The 17,599-nt window shown below is 37.9% G+C and overlaps 1 protein-coding gene across 1 annotated transcript in view; it reads right to left on the bottom strand.

The window, feature by feature from the left end:
* The window catches only part of LOC101344775 (ATP-binding cassette sub-family A member 3-like), a 126,248-nt gene that overhangs the window by 100,370 nt on the left and 8,279 nt on the right, over positions 1-17,599 (bottom strand). The window contains exons 5-6 of the mRNA XM_023728328.1: positions 14,397-14,562; positions 6,311-6,570 (exon numbers count right to left, since the gene is read on the bottom strand). Coding sequence (XP_023584096.1) covers positions 6,311-6,570; positions 14,397-14,562 — 426 coding nt within the window. The remainder of the gene's footprint in view (positions 1-6,310; positions 6,571-14,396; positions 14,563-17,599) is intronic.

The raw sequence follows: 17,599 nt of genomic DNA, 5'->3' as shown, positions 1-17,599 counted from the left end.
GTCAGTGTATTGTAAGTAACAGTGAAAATCTAGGAAAAACTCAAACGTTCACTAGCAGTAGAATGGAGAAATAATCTGTGGTATATTCATACACTGGACTATTATACAGAAGCGAAAAAAATGAACTAATACATCCACATGTGTAAATCTCAAAAATACAACATTAAATGAAAAAAGTAGCAAAATAACATATATGGTATGATACGTATGTAAAGGTTAAAACCAGATGAAACTAAAGAATATATTATTTAGAGATACATACATTTGTGGTGAAATTATAAAGAAAAACAACAAAACAACTGCACAAAATTCATCACAGTTGTTATCTCTTGGAGGGAAAGGTGAGTATGGATTTTCAAAAGTATTGGTAATGTTCTTTATTACTATCATTATTATTTTATAAAGTACAAATGTACCTATATACTCTTTTGTTTTAACTAAAAAGCCCCAGAATACCAAGAATAAAGTGAAAAAAGGATAAATGCGGCTTGGAAAAGGGACAGTAGAGTCACTGTTACACTGTACTCTGAGACAGGGTCTAATAAAAAATGCCCCACAAGTTTTGTGTATCCTCTTGGGAGACATGTTGGAAGTTAACCAATAAACCATCATTGCAGTCTTTTACAAAATCTATGATACTGTATGCATTTTTGCTTTCTTATCTTTGGAAAGATATAATGGGTCTAAAAATGTGACAAATATAATGGTCACAAATTAGGGAAACTGCCACAAAAAGACTAAAAGTTTTGAAATTTTCAGCTACGAATAAGGTGCAATATTACTGAAGTTCGTAAGATAACAAATGAAATGAACAAGGTGAATATAGACTCATTACCAAATTCTAGAAAAATAGATTTTCATCCGTGGTCCAAGCTGTGAGTTATTCTGAAATGCCTTTCTTTCCCTTTGCTCCATATCCAATCAATCACAAAGTCTTGTTGGTTCTTTAAGCATCTTTCAAATCTAAACCAATTATCTCCATCTCTACTACCACTTTAGTCCAAATTCACCATCATCTCTCACCTGGACTACTGCAGTAGCCCGCTATTCCCATTTTGCAGTCTTCCTATTTATTATACTCAGCCGTAATGATCTTTTAAAAGGAAAATTTAATCATGCCACTTCTATACTTAAAAACTTATAATTGTATCCCATTTCTCTTAAGATAAACTCCCAAATCCTTAACCTGGCCTACAATACTATGCTTACACCTCCTTGTAATCTTGTGCAATTCCTTTCTTGTTTTCTGTGCTTTAGTCAAACTGGCCTTCTTCCAAATCTTTGAATACCCCATGTTTCTTCATTTCTCATGACCTCTGAACAGCTACCCTCTGCTAAAGAAGAGCTTTGTAATATCCCCCTTCTCCCTTTGTGCATAAAGGTATAATAAATTCCATGACCCTGGTGAATTCTTTAACCAAGGAAAAAAAGCTAGAGAATCTGCTCATTTAAATTAACACTAGCTTTCTCCTACAAGTTCAGGTTTATCTATATGGGGATTACAGTTTGGGACCTGGGAAGAAAATATATAACAAACTCCATATAATTTAAAAATACATATAAGACAAGACTTATCATCACAACTACTTTACTAATAAATTTACTGATGCTCAGATGGAATAACTTGCTTAAGGGTCACATGGCTAGTTAACTGGCATGGCCAGGATTCAAACTCGTATTTATTTCACTTGAGTTTCCTTCTACTAAAATATATTCTTGCACCGCAGCCTAAGATCAATTCTTGAGAAAGTTGTTAAAAGAATACATGAACAGAGAGGGTGGAGCAAGATGATGAAGTGAGTGGACATTCCCATTTATTCCCTTAGCAACTAACCCACTGAACAATGAATAAAAATAAGCACAGACGGAGATCTCAGAACTCTGAGGTGCTGGAGAGTCAGAATGAGTCCAGAAGCAGGGGGGAGGAGAAGCAGGGCAGCACAGAAGCTGGGAGAGCCTACCCACGAACATCTGGAGCCCTCGCTCATTGCAGCTATTTTGGGATGAGGCTGAGCAACATCCCAAACAGGGAACACAGAAAGGGAGCTAATCTAAGGAAACTATAGCCTGATTTTTTAAGGCAGTACAGACTGGCTGTGGGAGTTCATGGGCTGTGCAATTAGGAGGGGCTGACAGAAGACCATGGCACTGCAACAGTGCTGTTGAATCTCTCTGAGATCCGACACCGATGGGCACTAGGACTGGGAGGAACTGCAAGGGCAGCAGGGCAAGGGGAATACTTTGGACAGATGGGCAACAGAGGGAAACAGCTAGCTCCCTTTCCAAAGTGGGACACCATGGGAGAGCTTGTGCAGGGGTGTCTGTGAGGGAAAGATATAGAGAGCTCCCCTTTTTGCCACAGGAAAGTCAAGCTCCACCGCTTATGTCAGTGTCTGTGACCAGCTTAACCACCCCCCCGCGCCCCCACACATGCGTCTTGAATTCCAGGGATTAAGTATTCAGAATCCCTGAATCAGCACTGGAAAAAAAAAAGAAAAAAAAAGAAAAAAAAAACCTAAGGATAAGAGTGCCCTTTTGTGGTTTTAGAACAAGATACCAGGTCTACTGCTGCTGGGTCAATTCTGACTCATAGAGACCCTGTGGGGTGGAGTGGAGCTGCCCTGTGGGGTTCCCAGGGCTGTGAGTCTTGGTGGAGGCCGGCTGCCATGTCTTTCTCCTGAGGAGTGGCTGGTGGGTGCAAGCCCTGGCCTTTGGCCAGCAGCTGGGTGCTTGGCCACTGCACCACCAGGGCGTCCAATCAAAATAATTTCCCACAAAAACCAGAATACAAAATTTAACATTAAACAACGGTAATAAAATGGCCCAAGTTGAACAAAAAATAGTAAAACACACAAAATGACTAGAGAAGAAGGACTAATCAAAAGCAAAACATGAAGAAGAGGAAATTTCTCCTACGGAGGCCAGACTAATGGAAAGAATTGATGATTTCCAGACTATGGTGCTAAATATGTTTAAAGAAACCAAAAAGCACATAGAAAACAAACTAGCGGAGGTCAGGAAACAAATGGAGGCACAAAATAAGACTCAAAAAGGAAACTGAAAACATCGGAAAAAAAAGAGAGAACTACTGGAACTGAAGAATAAAGCAACTGAATTAGAAAAAGCAAGGGAAACAATAATAGCATCAAACAGACAGAAGATAGAATAAATGAACTAGAAGACAAAATAACTGAACTTATCAAACCTCAAGAGAAAAGAACAAACCCAAATGCAAATATGGTATTCAAGTAAGAAACCTAACATTAGTCAAAGCAATACTGAATAAAAAGAAGCAAGAGGCCTCACACTCCCCGATATCAAAACACACTATACAGCCACTGTAATCAAAGCAGCCTGGTATTGGTTCAACAATAGACACATAGACCAGTGGAACAGAATTGAGAACTCAGAATTAAATGTAGCCATCAGTGGACAACTGATTTTCAACAAGGTGTCAAAGTCCATTCAGTGGGGTAAAAACAGTCTCTTTAATAAATGGTACTGGCAAAACTGGATATCCACCTGCAGAGAAATGAAACAGGACCCACACCTTGCACCACACACAAAAACTAACTCAAAATGGATCAAAAGAAACGTTAAACCTAAAACCATAAAATTCCTGAAGAAAACATATGGAGAAAATTATGAGACCTAATATTCTTTAAAAATAGGATAGTAAACATAGTAACAAATGCACGAATAGAAAACAAAACACATAAATGGGACCTCAAAAAATTAAAAACTTATGCTCAGCAAAAGACTCTATTAAAAGAGTAAATAGAAAACCTACAGACTGTGAAAAAATCTTCAGAAACGACTTATCTGATAACAGTCTAATCTCTAAAATTTATAGACAACTGCAACAACTCAACAATAAAAAGACAACAACCCAATCACAAAATGGGAAAACGACATGAACAGAACCTTCAGTAAAGAAGACATTCAAGCAGCCAACAACATATGAAAAGATGTTCATGATCATTAGCCATTAAACCAAAAACCCACTGCTGGTGAGTCAATTCTGACTCACAGCAGTCCTGCAGGACAGAACAGAAATGCCCCATAGGGTTTCCAAGGCTGTAAATCTTTACGGAAGCAGAATGCCACATCTTTCTCCCTCGGAGTGGCTGGAGGGTTCGAACCACCAACCTTTTGGTTAGCAGTCAAGCACTTTAACCACTGTACCACCAGGGCTCCTCATTAGCCACACAGAGATGCAAATCAAAACTACAGTAAGATATCATCTTACCCCAGCTAAAATAGCACTGATATAAAAAACAGATAACAATAAATGTTGGTGAGGATGTGGAGAGATCAGAACCCCTTATTCATTGCTGGCAGGATTGTAAAATGGTACAACCACTATGGAAAACAGTATGGCACTTTCTCAAAAAAAACGAAATAGAACTACCCTATGATCTAGCAATCCCACTCCTAAGTATATACCCTAGAGATCTGAAAATAATGATACCAACAGACATAAATGCACATCTATGTTCACTGCAGCTTTATTCACAATAGCAAATAAACGGAAATAACTGAAGTGCCCATCACCGGTGAATGGATAAGTAAATTGTGGTACATACATAAGATGGAATACTACACAACCATAAAGAACAATGATGAGTCTGTGAAAAATATTATAACACGGATGGACCTGGAGGGCATAATGCTAAATGAAATAAGTCAAGCATATAAGGACAGATCTTGTATGATCCCTCTTTCTTAAGAAGACAAGAATATATAGAGAGGGACTAACGTTCATTGGTGGTTACTAGGGAGAGAAGGGGGGAAGGGAAAGTACACTCTAGATCAGAGAGACTTGTTATTTTTCTTGGTGATGAAAAATGGCACCAAATGTGGATGTAGCGAGCACAGCAGAACCAATGTAAAAACAAGTGTTTGAGCATATATGGATGGGTACAGGCATATTATTACACAGGTAGATAGAGGTGTGTACACAGGTAAGAACAGACAGAAGTATCCATAGGTACGTGTAAATATAAATATGTCGGTGCAGGCACATATATTCGTTGAAGACACAAATAAAGATACTCCTCATGCATAACCAAACACTTTCCAAGTTGGTTTTCTGGGTTTGAAGGCTTAGGACCATAGTCTCACGGGACAACTCAAGTCAAATGGCATAACATAGTTCACAAAAATCATTATCTGTATCCTAGTAAAGTGAGTAGTATCTGGAGTCTTAAAAGCTTGTGAACAGCCATCTAAGATACAACTACAGGTCTATACTCACCAGGAGAAAAACAGTAAGAAGGTAACAAAAAGCTCAGAGAAGAAAAAAAGTCTACCACGAGCCACAACCTCAACTACCCTGAGACCAGAAGAAATGGATGGTGCCCAGCTACCATCACTGACTGTTCTGACCAGGGTCACAACAGATAGTCCCGGATAGAATGGGAGACAAATGTGGAGCAGAACTAAAATTCTTAAAAAAAAAAAAAATGTTAATCCAGACAAATTGGAACAGTAGAGAACAGAGGACTCCCTGAGACTATCACCCCGCTACTCTCTTTAAACCTAGAAGTGAGCCTATCCCGAGATCACCTTTTCACGAAGTAGCAGAGTGGCACACAAAATAAAGGTTATTACCCATAAGATCAGTGGTCTACTTAAAAACCATCATAAGGTCAAAAATTACTCAAAAGCACAGATGAGATGAGCAGGGAAACTAGAGTATTGAAAATGGAACAAACAGAATAAAGCTAAAGAGAATGCTGACATGTTGTAATAGATGTAACTAATGTCACTAAATAATTTGTGTGGAAATTGTCAAATGGGAACCTAATTGGCTGTGTCAACTTTCACCAAAAACTCAATAAAATATTATTTTTAAAAAAAAAGAGTATATGAACTTTCAGATTTTAAGTAATTATTTAAGGGTTAAAATAGTGATAGTATTAATTGGAATTTTAGATGGCCCAGAGGACAACTAGGCAAATTTAAAATATGGTAAAGAATTCAATCTTGGAAAAATAATCTACGTAGCATTAAAAGATCAGTATTACATCATTTCAAATAATAAGATTTCTAGGAGAAGAGCTGGGTTAAGATCATGAAAGGAGAACTGTGAAAAGGACTGAACACATGAACCTATGGCTTCAACAACTATGCTTCAATGAATATGTTTTAACTGCCTTAACTGTTGCTTTACTACCTTATATCAACTAACAGGTAAAGTGAAGCCGGCATCAAAGCTGAAATTTCTACTTGAGCCACAAGACACTCCAGAGTACCTTAACACCTGAAGAAGTTTTAAATTAAAGAAACAAAAACAAAAAGGAGTTACCTTCAATTTTGTTTCCTTTTCCTGCACAACGGTACGGAGAATTGTGAATACAGTTAAAGAGAAGATAAGTAAGATCATTGGGGGCCATATCTGACCAAGGAATATGAGAAAGTTGTCAATAAGGAAGGCCGGAAATGGAAATCTTTTTGTATAAACATCGATGCTATTAAAAAGCCTTTGTGCACTGTCATTCGCATGGTAGTGTATGATGGCTTTGTCCACAGCATTTTGCAGAGCCAAGAATCCTTCTCTGATATATCCTGAATGAGAAAACAAAAAGCATTAAGCAAACATATCAAGCAATATCCCATAGGCGCAAATCAACTGGCAACACTGATCTACTGGTCAAGGCTTCTGCATATCGAACGATTAGGGTGATGAGGTATTGATGATAACCTCCGCTACCAATCACAGACCTCTCTACAATGCCTACCATCATCATCATCAAAATCATCCTAGCTCAGAACTTCTTAATACTTCTTAACTGACTTTGCTTCCAATTCCAAACATTTGTCCAAACTCTATGTTTTACCAAAATGTCCGATTTACTACATGCAGGTTTTATCAAAGGAATGTTGTTGTATGCCATTGAGTCAATTCAGACTCATAGCAACCCTATATGACAGAGGAGGACTGCCCCACAGGGTTTTCTAGGCTGTAATCTTTATGGGAGCAGATCGCCAGATTATCAAAGGAATAGAATGGTTTTAATTAATTCATGAAATACAGAAAATTTTAAATGCTTTTAAACTGGAAAGATGAGGAAAATACGAAAACTAAGAATCCTCAGACTTTACATACAATGACTGTATCTTCCTATAATATACTTGAGCACATTTATAAATACTATTTTTTAAACTTTATTAAATTTATAATTACTATTTTTTAAAAACAAAGTTACAAGTTTCTCTGAAAAAAAGAATATATACTTTTTCCTACTGATGACCTACTGGGGCAGCATGTAATAAGGTAAAAGCAACAGCTGCAAAGCCTATTACCATTTCTTACATACATGTTTCAAGAAAAAAAAAATCTGTTTTGGGTGGTTTATTTCTTTTAAAACTGAAGGAATTTTAAAACTTGTCCTCATCATTACATGAGTACCAGGATTCAGAATATGTTGGTTTACAATGTTCACTGCAAGACTTTTATAAGGAATTTTCACAAAGAAACCAGGTTTAAATGGAGATCACATTCTCAAGTCCTAAAGTCTATGTTTTCTATAATTATAGCTTAAAATCTGGTACTAATAATTTTAGTCTGAGTTCTACGTGCTGGGAACAGATAGCAATGAGGTACGAGGAGAAAAAATAATTTTTTTTCTTTCTTTTCCAGGCCCAGAAAAAACTCTGAAATAGAGACAAAGTTTGTCTCCAGTATGCTCCCTTCATTTCTCTTATCTCTTAGTCTTCCTAGATCTAGGATTCTTATTCTTATGTTATCTTCTTAGTGGTTGCTCTAGGCATTATAATTTACACCTTAACTTATTAGAATTTACTTCAGACGTATACTAAATTAATTCTAGTAAAGTATGTAACTTTACTCTTACATGGCTCCATTCCCTCCCCCACCGTTTTTTGCTATTATTGTTATACATATTACGTCTATACATGTTACAAACTGAAAAATACATTGTTTTATATAATGTCTTCTAAAGAAGCTAAAGGAAGAAATGAGAGCACAAATATATTTATTTTTATATTAATCTTCAGTTATTTCTCATTTTTGGTTCTGCTCATTTCTTCCTATGAATTCAAATTACCATCTAGTGTCATTTCCTAACTTCAATATTCATATGCACATGAAAGCTGAACAATGAGTAAGGAAGACGGGAGAAGAACTGAGGCCTTTGAATTATAGTGTTGGCTAAGAATACTGAATATACCAGAAGAATGAACAAATGTGTCTTGGAAGAAGTATGTTCATAATGTTCCTTAGAAGGGAGGATGGCAAGACTTAGTCTCACGTACTTTGGACATGTTATCAGGAGGGACCAGTCCCTGGAGAAGGACACCACGCTCAGTAAAGTAGAGGGTTAGAGAAAAAGAGGAAGACTCTGAACACAGTGGAGTGACACAATGGCTGCCAACAATGAGTTCAAACACAGCAACAACTGTGATAATGGTACAGGACCGGGCAGTGTTTCACTCTGTTGCATATAGGGTTGCTCTAAGTTGGAACCAACTTGACAGCAGTTAACAACAATACAGCTTCATTCCCATCCCTCCTTTGTGTTGCTGCCAAAGAGATCACATTTTTACGTTATATGCCTAATAATACAATTTTATAGTTTTATGGAACAGTTGAAAAAATATATATAATTACTGTCTTTTATCATTACCTATATAACTACCTTTACCCAAGCTCTTGTGTGTGTGTGTGTGTGTATTCAAATTACTGTCTGGTGTCACCTCCTTTCATGCTGAAGAACTTCATTTAGTATTTCTTCTAAGACAAGTCTGCTAACAACAAATTATCTCAGTTTTGCTTATCTGGGAATGTCTTTATTTATCCTTCATTCTTGAAAGACAGCTTGCTGGATGTTAGATTCTCGGTAGAGTTTTTTCTTTCAGCACTTTGAATATGTTGTCCTACTGCCTTTTGGCCTCCATTATTTCTGATGAAACTAAACTGTTAAACGTTTTGTGGTTCCCTTGTGATATGTCAGAAACCCTCATGGCACAGTGGTTAAAGCGCTCAGATACTAACTGAAAGGCTGGCAGTTCGAACCCACCAGCTGCTCTGCGGGACAAAGGTATGGCCGTCTGCTTCTGTAAAGATTACAGATTTGGAAACCCTATGGGGCAGTTCTACTCTGTCCTATAGGGTCGTTATAAGTTGGAATTGACTAGATGGCAATGGGTTTGGTTTGGTGCAATGTGTCGTTTTTCTTATTGCTTTCTAAATTTTAGGTTTAAGTTTTCAACATTTTGACTATGATGTGTTTGGGTGTGATCTTTTTGTATTAATCCTTCTTAAAAGTTCATTGTGCTTACTGGATGTTGTCATGGATTGAATTGTGTCCCCCAAAAAATGTGTGTAGCAACTTGGCTAGATCATGATTCCTAGTATTGTATGATTGTGTCAGCTGATGTGATTTCCTTATGTATTGTAAACTCTACCACTATGATGAGATTATATGTGATCTCCTCATGTGTTGTAAATTCTATCACTATGATGAGGTTATACTGATGAGGTTGACAAGATCGGTGTCTTAATGCAATCTCTTTTGAGATATAAAAGAGAGAAGCGAGCAGAGACACGTAGGAACCTCATACCACCAAGAAAGCAGTGCTGGGAGCAGAGCACGTCCTTTGGTCCTAAGGTTCCTGCGCAGAGAAGCTCCCAGACCAGAGGAAGACTAATGACATGGACCTTCCTGCAGAGCGAACAGAGAAAGTGTTCCCCTGGAGCTGACACCCTGAATTTGGACTTGTAACCTACTGGACTGTGAAGAAATAAACTTCTCTTTGTTAAAGCCATCCACTTGTGGTATTTCTGTTGGAGCAGCACTAGATGACTGAGACAGATGTGTAGTGTTTTTTCATTAAATTTGGAAAGTGTCCAGCCATTATTTCTTCAAATATTTGTTCTGCTCTTTTCTCTCTCCTCTCCTAGTATTTCCATTATGTGCATGGTGGTGCACTACTTGGTGTCCCACAGGTCTCTGGGGCTCTGTTCATTTTTTTCTTCATTCTTTTTGTTTCTGTTCTTCAGACTGCATAACCTCTATTTATCTTTAAATTTGCTTATTCTTTGATCAACTCAAATCTACTGATGATCAACTCCAGTGAATTTTTCATTTTGGTTATTATGTTTTTCAACTCCAGAATTTCCATTTGGTTCTTTTTAAAAAAAATAATTTATTTTGTTATTATTGAGAATGTACACAGCAGAACGGATAGCAATCCAACAACTTGTACAATTTAGTGACATTGATTACATTCTTCAAGTTGTACAACCATTCTCATCTTTCCAAATTGTTCCTCATTAACATTAACTCACTGTTCTCTAAGTTTCGTATCTAATCTTTCGAGTTTCTATTGTCAATTTAATTCTATAAAGTTCTTAAAAAAGCACAATGCTCAAATCAGACATTCATTACTAGTTAAGGTGAGCAATCATTTATGGGTTACTTTTGGTTAAGGTTTAAGATTATCTCAGGGCAGTAAGTTCAGGGGGTTCATTCAGCCTCCATGGCTCCATAAAGTATGGATTCCACAAGAAGGTGAAATTCTGTTCTGCATTTTCTCCTTTTTGGTCAAGATTCTTCTATGGAATTTTTGATCAAAATGGTCAGTAATGGTATCCGGGTGCCATCCAATTCTTCTGGTCTCATGGCAAAGGAGGCAGCTGTTCAAGGAGGCAATTAGCCACACATTCCATTTCCTCCTTCTATTCCTGACTCTCCTTCTTCCTCTGCTGCTCCAATTGTGAGACCAATTGTGCCCTGGATGGCCACTTGCAAGCTTTTAAGACCTCAGGCACTAAGCAATGAACTAGGAGGTAGAACAGAAGCACTAAACATGTTATTAAGCCAATTAACTGGATATCCCATGAAACCATGACCCTAAACCTCCATACTAAGGAACCAAATCACATGAGGTGTTTGGTCGTACACAAGCAGCCTCAGCAGTGACTCTCTATTTTTAATAGCTTCTTTGGAGCCTTTGCTAAATAAATCCAACATCTGGGCACCTTCAAAGACAGCTTTCATTGCCTGCTTTTTTTTCCCTGTGTATGGGTCATAATTATTTGTCTCATAATTATTTGTTGGAAATTGGACATTTTATTTTAGATAATACGTTGTAGCAACTCTGGATACTAATCCTCTTCCCCTTTCTGGGGCTTGTTGTTAAGTCATTTATTTGTTTAGTGACTTGGCTGAAGAAATTCTGCAAAGTCTATTTTCCCCACAGTGTGTAGCCTCTGATATCCCTGCTCAGATTTTCTTCCTTGTTTTTCTTTTCTAGCCTGGCTTCCTAAGGATCATCAAGTGCTCTTATTAAACTTCTGTTGTTCAAAGTTTCCCTTCTGAAGTCTTCCACTCAGGTCTACCTTCTGTCACCTTTCTCCAAAAAATGTTCAATAACTTCCTACTTCCTTATTCCTAAAGCAAAACTCTATTCTCTAGCACGGCTGACCCATCTAAGAGTCTAACATAACCAGACTATATAATAATTGTCCTAGAATACTAGTGCTAGAAAGGTCTTAATGATGTATACCAATACAAAAAAAAAAAAAAAAAAAGGTCATTGCCGTCCAGTCAATTCCGACTCATAGCGACCCTCTAGGGCAGAGTAGAACTGCTCCAAAGGGTTTCCAAAGAGCGTCTGGTGGATTTGAACTGCTGACCTTTTGGTTAGCAGCCAAACTCTTAACCACTACACCACTGGGTTTACTCTCACCTAAAAAGTAACTTCACAAAGCTAATTAACAGCAGAGGAAGAATGGAATTCTTTAGGGCATTTGGCTTCCAATTTCAGTGTTACCTTTCTCTGCAAAAATTGGCAACAAAAAGAAGAAGATACATTTACAGACAACAGGTTTTTATATAGTGCATCAAAGCAGAAGGGTGCAGAAGAGGTGAGGCTGTGTATAGAGAACTCACTGGTAAGCAAGCTAAGTTTTCCTTTTTGTCAATGCCCTTTGGGTGTTTCTGCTTTTCACAGTGTTTTGACTTTTTAAGTTTTGCTAAAATTTTTCATCCTTTTCCTTTCCTAAAGACTTCCCAGGCACAAGAGGAAGGACCGGGATGGTGGCAGCTATTTAGACATGGGTCACTTATAAGTTAGTTCATAAATTGAGGATTACTTCCATTTCTGCAAAGAAATGACAGCACTGTCCTGTTGCTTTTAAGGTTTTGTAGATGCATTAAAAATAGATTAAAAATTTATACCCTTAGAGTAGCCTTGCTTATCAAACCAAGGTGTGGTCTATCAACCAGCACTGTCAGAATCACCTAGAATTTTGGAAATGCAGGATCTCAGGCTCTATCACAAGTTATTAAATCATATTTTTCATTTTAAAAAGATACCTAGGTGATTTATATGCACAATAAAGTTTGAGAATTACTCTAGACTTTAGAGCAGTGCTATCCAACAGAAATATAAAGTGACTATATATGTAATTTTAAATATTCTGGTTGCCACATTAAAAAAGTACAAACAGGTGAAATTAATTTTAATAATAAATTTTATTTAACCCAATATATAAAAATATTATTTCAACACGTAACTAGTATTAAAATTATTAGTGATATTTTACATTTTTTCATACAAAAAAATTCAAAAGCTGAGGTGCATTTTACACTTACAGCACATCTCAATTCAGACTAACTACATTTCAAATGCTCAGTGGTCACATGTGCCTACTGCATACATTGGACAGAATATGTGGCACCTAACAACAACAACATGTATTACCTCTAATCAGAAGCAGTGTAAGTGATGTGATTTATGGAAGGCTTTATATAAAGGAAGTAATAGAATCCAGCCTAGAAATCAGGACCTCTCATTTCAGTCCTGTGCCCTTACTTTGTACCCACTAAATCACCAAAAGTTACAATGTTTTGAATTCATCCAAACTACTCTCCTGGTTCTCAAACTTGCCTCCCTTCTTGAAGGAAACAATTTCTTTCTTGGATTCTGACTCAAATTTTGAGTCATATATAAAAACTAGAACTAAATCAGTTGCCGTCAAGTTGATTCCAACTCATGGTGAGACCGTGTGTGTCAGAGTAGAACTGTGCTCCAGAGGGTTTTCATGACTGTGACCTTTTGGAAGCAGACTGCCAGGCCTTTCTTTGGAGGTGCCTCTGGGTGGGTTCAAACCTTCAACCTTTTAGTTAGTAGCCCAGCGCTTAATCATTTGCACTGTTGTTGTTGGTTGGTGCCGTCGAGTCAGTTCCAACTCATAGTGACCCTACAGGACAGAGCAGAACTGCCCCCACAGGGTTACCAAGGAGCAGCTAGTGGATTTGAATTGCCAACCTTTTTTTTTTGAATTTCTCATACAAAAATTTATACACATATTGTTTTGTGATATTATCTGTAATCCCCACAATGTGACAGCGCACTCCCACTTTCTATCTCAGGTTCCCTGTGTCAATTTAACCAGTTCCTGCCCCTTCCTGCCTTCTCATCCTGCCTCAGGACAGGAGCCGCCCATTTGGTCTTGTGTATCTCACTGAACTAAGAAGCACACTCCTCACGTGTATTATTTTTTGTTTTATAGTCCTGTTTAATCTTTGTCTGAAGAGTGGGCTCAGGAATGGTTTTAGTTCTGGGTACCAGAGCATCAGGGGGCCACAGTTTCAGGGGTTCCTCCAGTCTCTGTCAGACTATTAAGTCTGGTCTTTTTATGTGAATCTGAGTTCTGCTCCACACTTTTCTCCTGCTCCTTCCAGGACTCTGTTCTGTTCCCTGTCAGGGCAGTCACCAGTGGTAGCCAGGTACCATCTATTTCTTCTGATCTCAGGCTGGGAGTCTCTGATTTATGTGGATCTTTAGGCTCTTGGGCTAATCTTTTCCTTGTGTCTTTGGTTTTCTTCATTCTCCTTTGGTCCAAGTGGGATTGGACCAACTGATGCATCTTAGATGGCCACTCGCAAGCTTTTAAGACCCCAGATGCCACTCACCAAAGTAGGATGGAGAACATTTTCTTAAAAACTTTGTTATGGCAAGTGACCTAGATGTCCCCCAAAACTATGGTCCCCAGGCCCCAGTCCCAGCTACTCTGTCCCCAAAGTGTTTGGATGTGCCCAGAAAACTTCTTAGCTTTTGTTCTGGTCCAGTTGTGCTGATTTTCCTTATATTGTGTGTTGTCTTTCCCTTCATTGAAGTTGATCCTTGTCTACTATCTAGTTAGTGATGAACTGCTGACCTTTTTGTTAGCAGCCGAGCTCTTAACCCACTGTGCCACCAGGGCTCAACCATTTGTACTCCTCAACCTAAATTAATGTCAGTAAACTATGTAATACTTCCAAAACTATTTAAAGAGAGATATCTCTTCATACACTGAAAAAAAATGTAACCATATAAAAGTGGTTGTTGTAAATTAACAAATACATCCAAGTCTTGCTCACCAGGAGCTCCCCCATCATCCTCCAGAGGGTTCCTGGGTCCTGATGATGGGTAAATTGGAAAGAGATGACCTGTGTTCCAGCCATAATCCTCCTTTGGAATCACCAAAAGCCTTGCAGCTGGAGGGGTGTTTCTTAAAGAATACCTGAAACGCAGGTTGTAGCTAACCTATAAGATAAAATAAGAAGAAAATCATTTCTGTGAGATACTGAAATTGAAGACCAAAAGGTTGAGCAAAAAATGTTCAGATTTAGAGGAAAACACTATATGACTATAAAACAAAGGTTTACACTCAATATCAAAAGTTACTAGTGGTGACTGTTTCTAAACATGGTGAATGTAATTAATGCTACTGAATTGTAAACAAAAATGGTTGAAATGGTAAATATATGTATTTCACCACAAAAAAAATTTTTTTCTAAGTTGATAAGGGATTTCAAGGTCAGAAAATAACATTAGCCTTGTCGTGCACTTGCCTGCTTGTCCACCCATAAAAAGAACACATTGCCATCGAGTCGATTCCAACTCATAGCGACCCTACAGGACAGGGCAGAACTGCCCCATAGTTTCCAAGCTTGTCCACAGTAGATGTAAACTTAAAACACTTGACATCCTATTGATGTCCTATTCTTTAAGCTAATCTGTTCTAAGTGGCTGGTTATATAAAAGTCTCACAATATTTGTATGTATAATTGTTTACCATTTGTATTTTTCCATAAAAAATATACTTAAGGACAAGAGATAGTTCCTTGGTCCCCAGGATGAGCACAAGTCTTCTCTCTCTCTCTCTCTACCTCCCTCCCTCCCCAATGATGAATCAGGCTCAAGGACAAAAGGCTCCACTTCCAAAGAAGAGGACTATTTGTGTGGACTGGTCAGATTTGAGGTATTTATATGCTAGTGGGCACGGTCACTATGCCAAGTTAAAAAAAAAGTGTATACAAATACAATTCTTTTCTCCTTCTTGCCTTCTTGAGATATACTATCTTCTTTTGACTCTCTTCTACTCATGTGGCCAGCACTTGGGGGTCCTTGAAGCACTGGCTGCTGTTCTCTCTTCTGTTTTGGGGCTTTTTAATTCTTAGAGTCTGCAGTTGTCAGGTGTGGACTGGGGTCTAACCCTACTGGAGAACCTCCAGCCACTTTACTTTCTCTTTTCTTCCATACATCTGGGTTAGATAGACCTGGATGCAGCTTGAGGCAGATAATTGTGGCCATCTCTGCTCTAGGAATTTGACCAAGTTCTTTGTCTTGTAAGTTCCTTTCTGCAATCTTTCCTAGAATCAGTGTTAAAATCTCAGATGTGAGCTTAATCTTTGCAATAGTAATAGGCATGGCAGACCTTTACACGTTACTTTGGTTCTTGGTCATTCAGGGTAACCTGGCCTAAGTAAGGTACTGTATAGGATTCAGTCCATCCTAGAACAGTTCATAGTTTGTAGCCAAATCCCTAGTTATAATAAAGTATCACTGTCTTGCTTTGCTGATCAGTGTTTCCTGCGTACCTATCTCTTTTGGCAACTTTGACCTTATGAGAATCAGGGAAGGATTCAGGTATTCCTGGGTCTCTTGGGCAAATATTATCATAATTATTAAAGTACTCATTATTATCAGAAATATCTGAGATAGGCATTTGATTCTGGATCAAATTTTATTTTCTAAATTTTATCAATATAGGGTTAATAGGTCCTATTAACTCCCTGGAAATTTGAAAAAATAAGACACATAAGAGAGCTGGAGACAAATTTAGAGGGACTAAAGGGTCTAAATAATTTTCAATGTAAGATAACATAAAGTTGCACTTGCTAAAGAGATCCATACTCCAGGTTTCAATGGGGCTTCCAGACTGAGGCTGACTAGGGAAGAAAGGCATGGCGAGCTACTTCTGAAAATCAGCCAATAAAAACGCTACAGATCACAACAGTTCAATCTGCAATCAACCACGAGGATGGGACAAGACAGGCAGAATTTCATTCTGCTGTGCATGGGGTTGCCATGAGTCAGGGGCCTACTCAAACGCAGCTAACAACAATAACAACATACTCCAATCAGACTCCTAGAGAAGTACCTCTGTATGGGACTCAGCACAACACAAAAATGAGAGAGAAGAAGTTTTTTGAATTTAATCTCTTTGAGGATGTTCCATATTACTGGCTGTGTAGTATGAGTTGAAACTGCTACTATTTATATAATCTTGCCTGGATAACAGAGCACAAACACCTTGAATTAGATTATGCAGTGATTTCTCAACCTAATTTGTAACACGGTACTGAAGTGAACTTAGTAACTGTCCTCTTAGGACTCATTTCAAAAGTCTCTGGGGGCAACTTGAAAGAAATTTTGAAAATTTGAGGGGCTAGTGCCCCTCTTACCAATGGCCCAGGTACTTACAGTACAAACCGAAATACACTTGCCCTACCAGAGAAAAAGAAAAGTGTGACAGGATATCAAAAGAAGCTGCGAATCATTTAATTTCCTGCCAGAAGAAAACTGAACACTCTTGAAGACTACACAATCCAGAAACCCTAAAACGTATCATCCACAATGTCCAGCACATAATAAAAAAGTACTAGAAATGCAAAGAAGAAAGGAAATATTATTCAAATTTAAAACTAAAAACAAAAATGGAGTTAGCAGAAACACATCCAGATGTAAGAATCTGCAGATGTTTAAGGCAGCTATTATAAACATATTCACAGATTTAAATATTGTCCAAATGAATGAACAGAAGGGGGATCTCAGCAGAAAAACGGAAACTATCATTTCAAAATTCTAGATCTAAAAAGTACAATATCTAAAATCAAAAATTCACTGGATGGGCTTAACAGCAGATTGGAAACTGCAGAAGAAAAGGTTAGTGAATTTAAAGACATCAAAATTATCCAATATGAAGAATAGAGAGAAAAAATTGAAAAAAATAAAGTCTCAGTGATTTAAAAAACAAGATCAAGTAACCATATATATATAAACCAAACCAAACCCATTGCCACTGAGTCAATTCTGACTCATAGTGACTCTATAGCACAGAGTAGAACTGTCCAATGGGTTCCAAGGCTATAATCTCTATGCAGGCAGACTGCCACCTCTTTCTCCCGCAGAGCCGCTGGTGGGTTTGAACTGTCAACTTCCAGCTAGCAGCCGAGTGTGTTAACCACTGCACCACCAGAGCTCCTACCCATATATACATGTCTATATATGTGGGTGT

This window comes from Trichechus manatus, unplaced genomic scaffold (assembly GCF_000243295.1).
Source record: "Trichechus manatus latirostris isolate Lorelei unplaced genomic scaffold, TriManLat1.0 scaffold00024, whole genome shotgun sequence".
NCBI classification, from domain to species: domain Eukaryota; kingdom Metazoa; phylum Chordata; class Mammalia; order Sirenia; family Trichechidae; genus Trichechus; species Trichechus manatus.
This window is presented reverse-complemented; position numbering and strand designations above follow the sequence as displayed.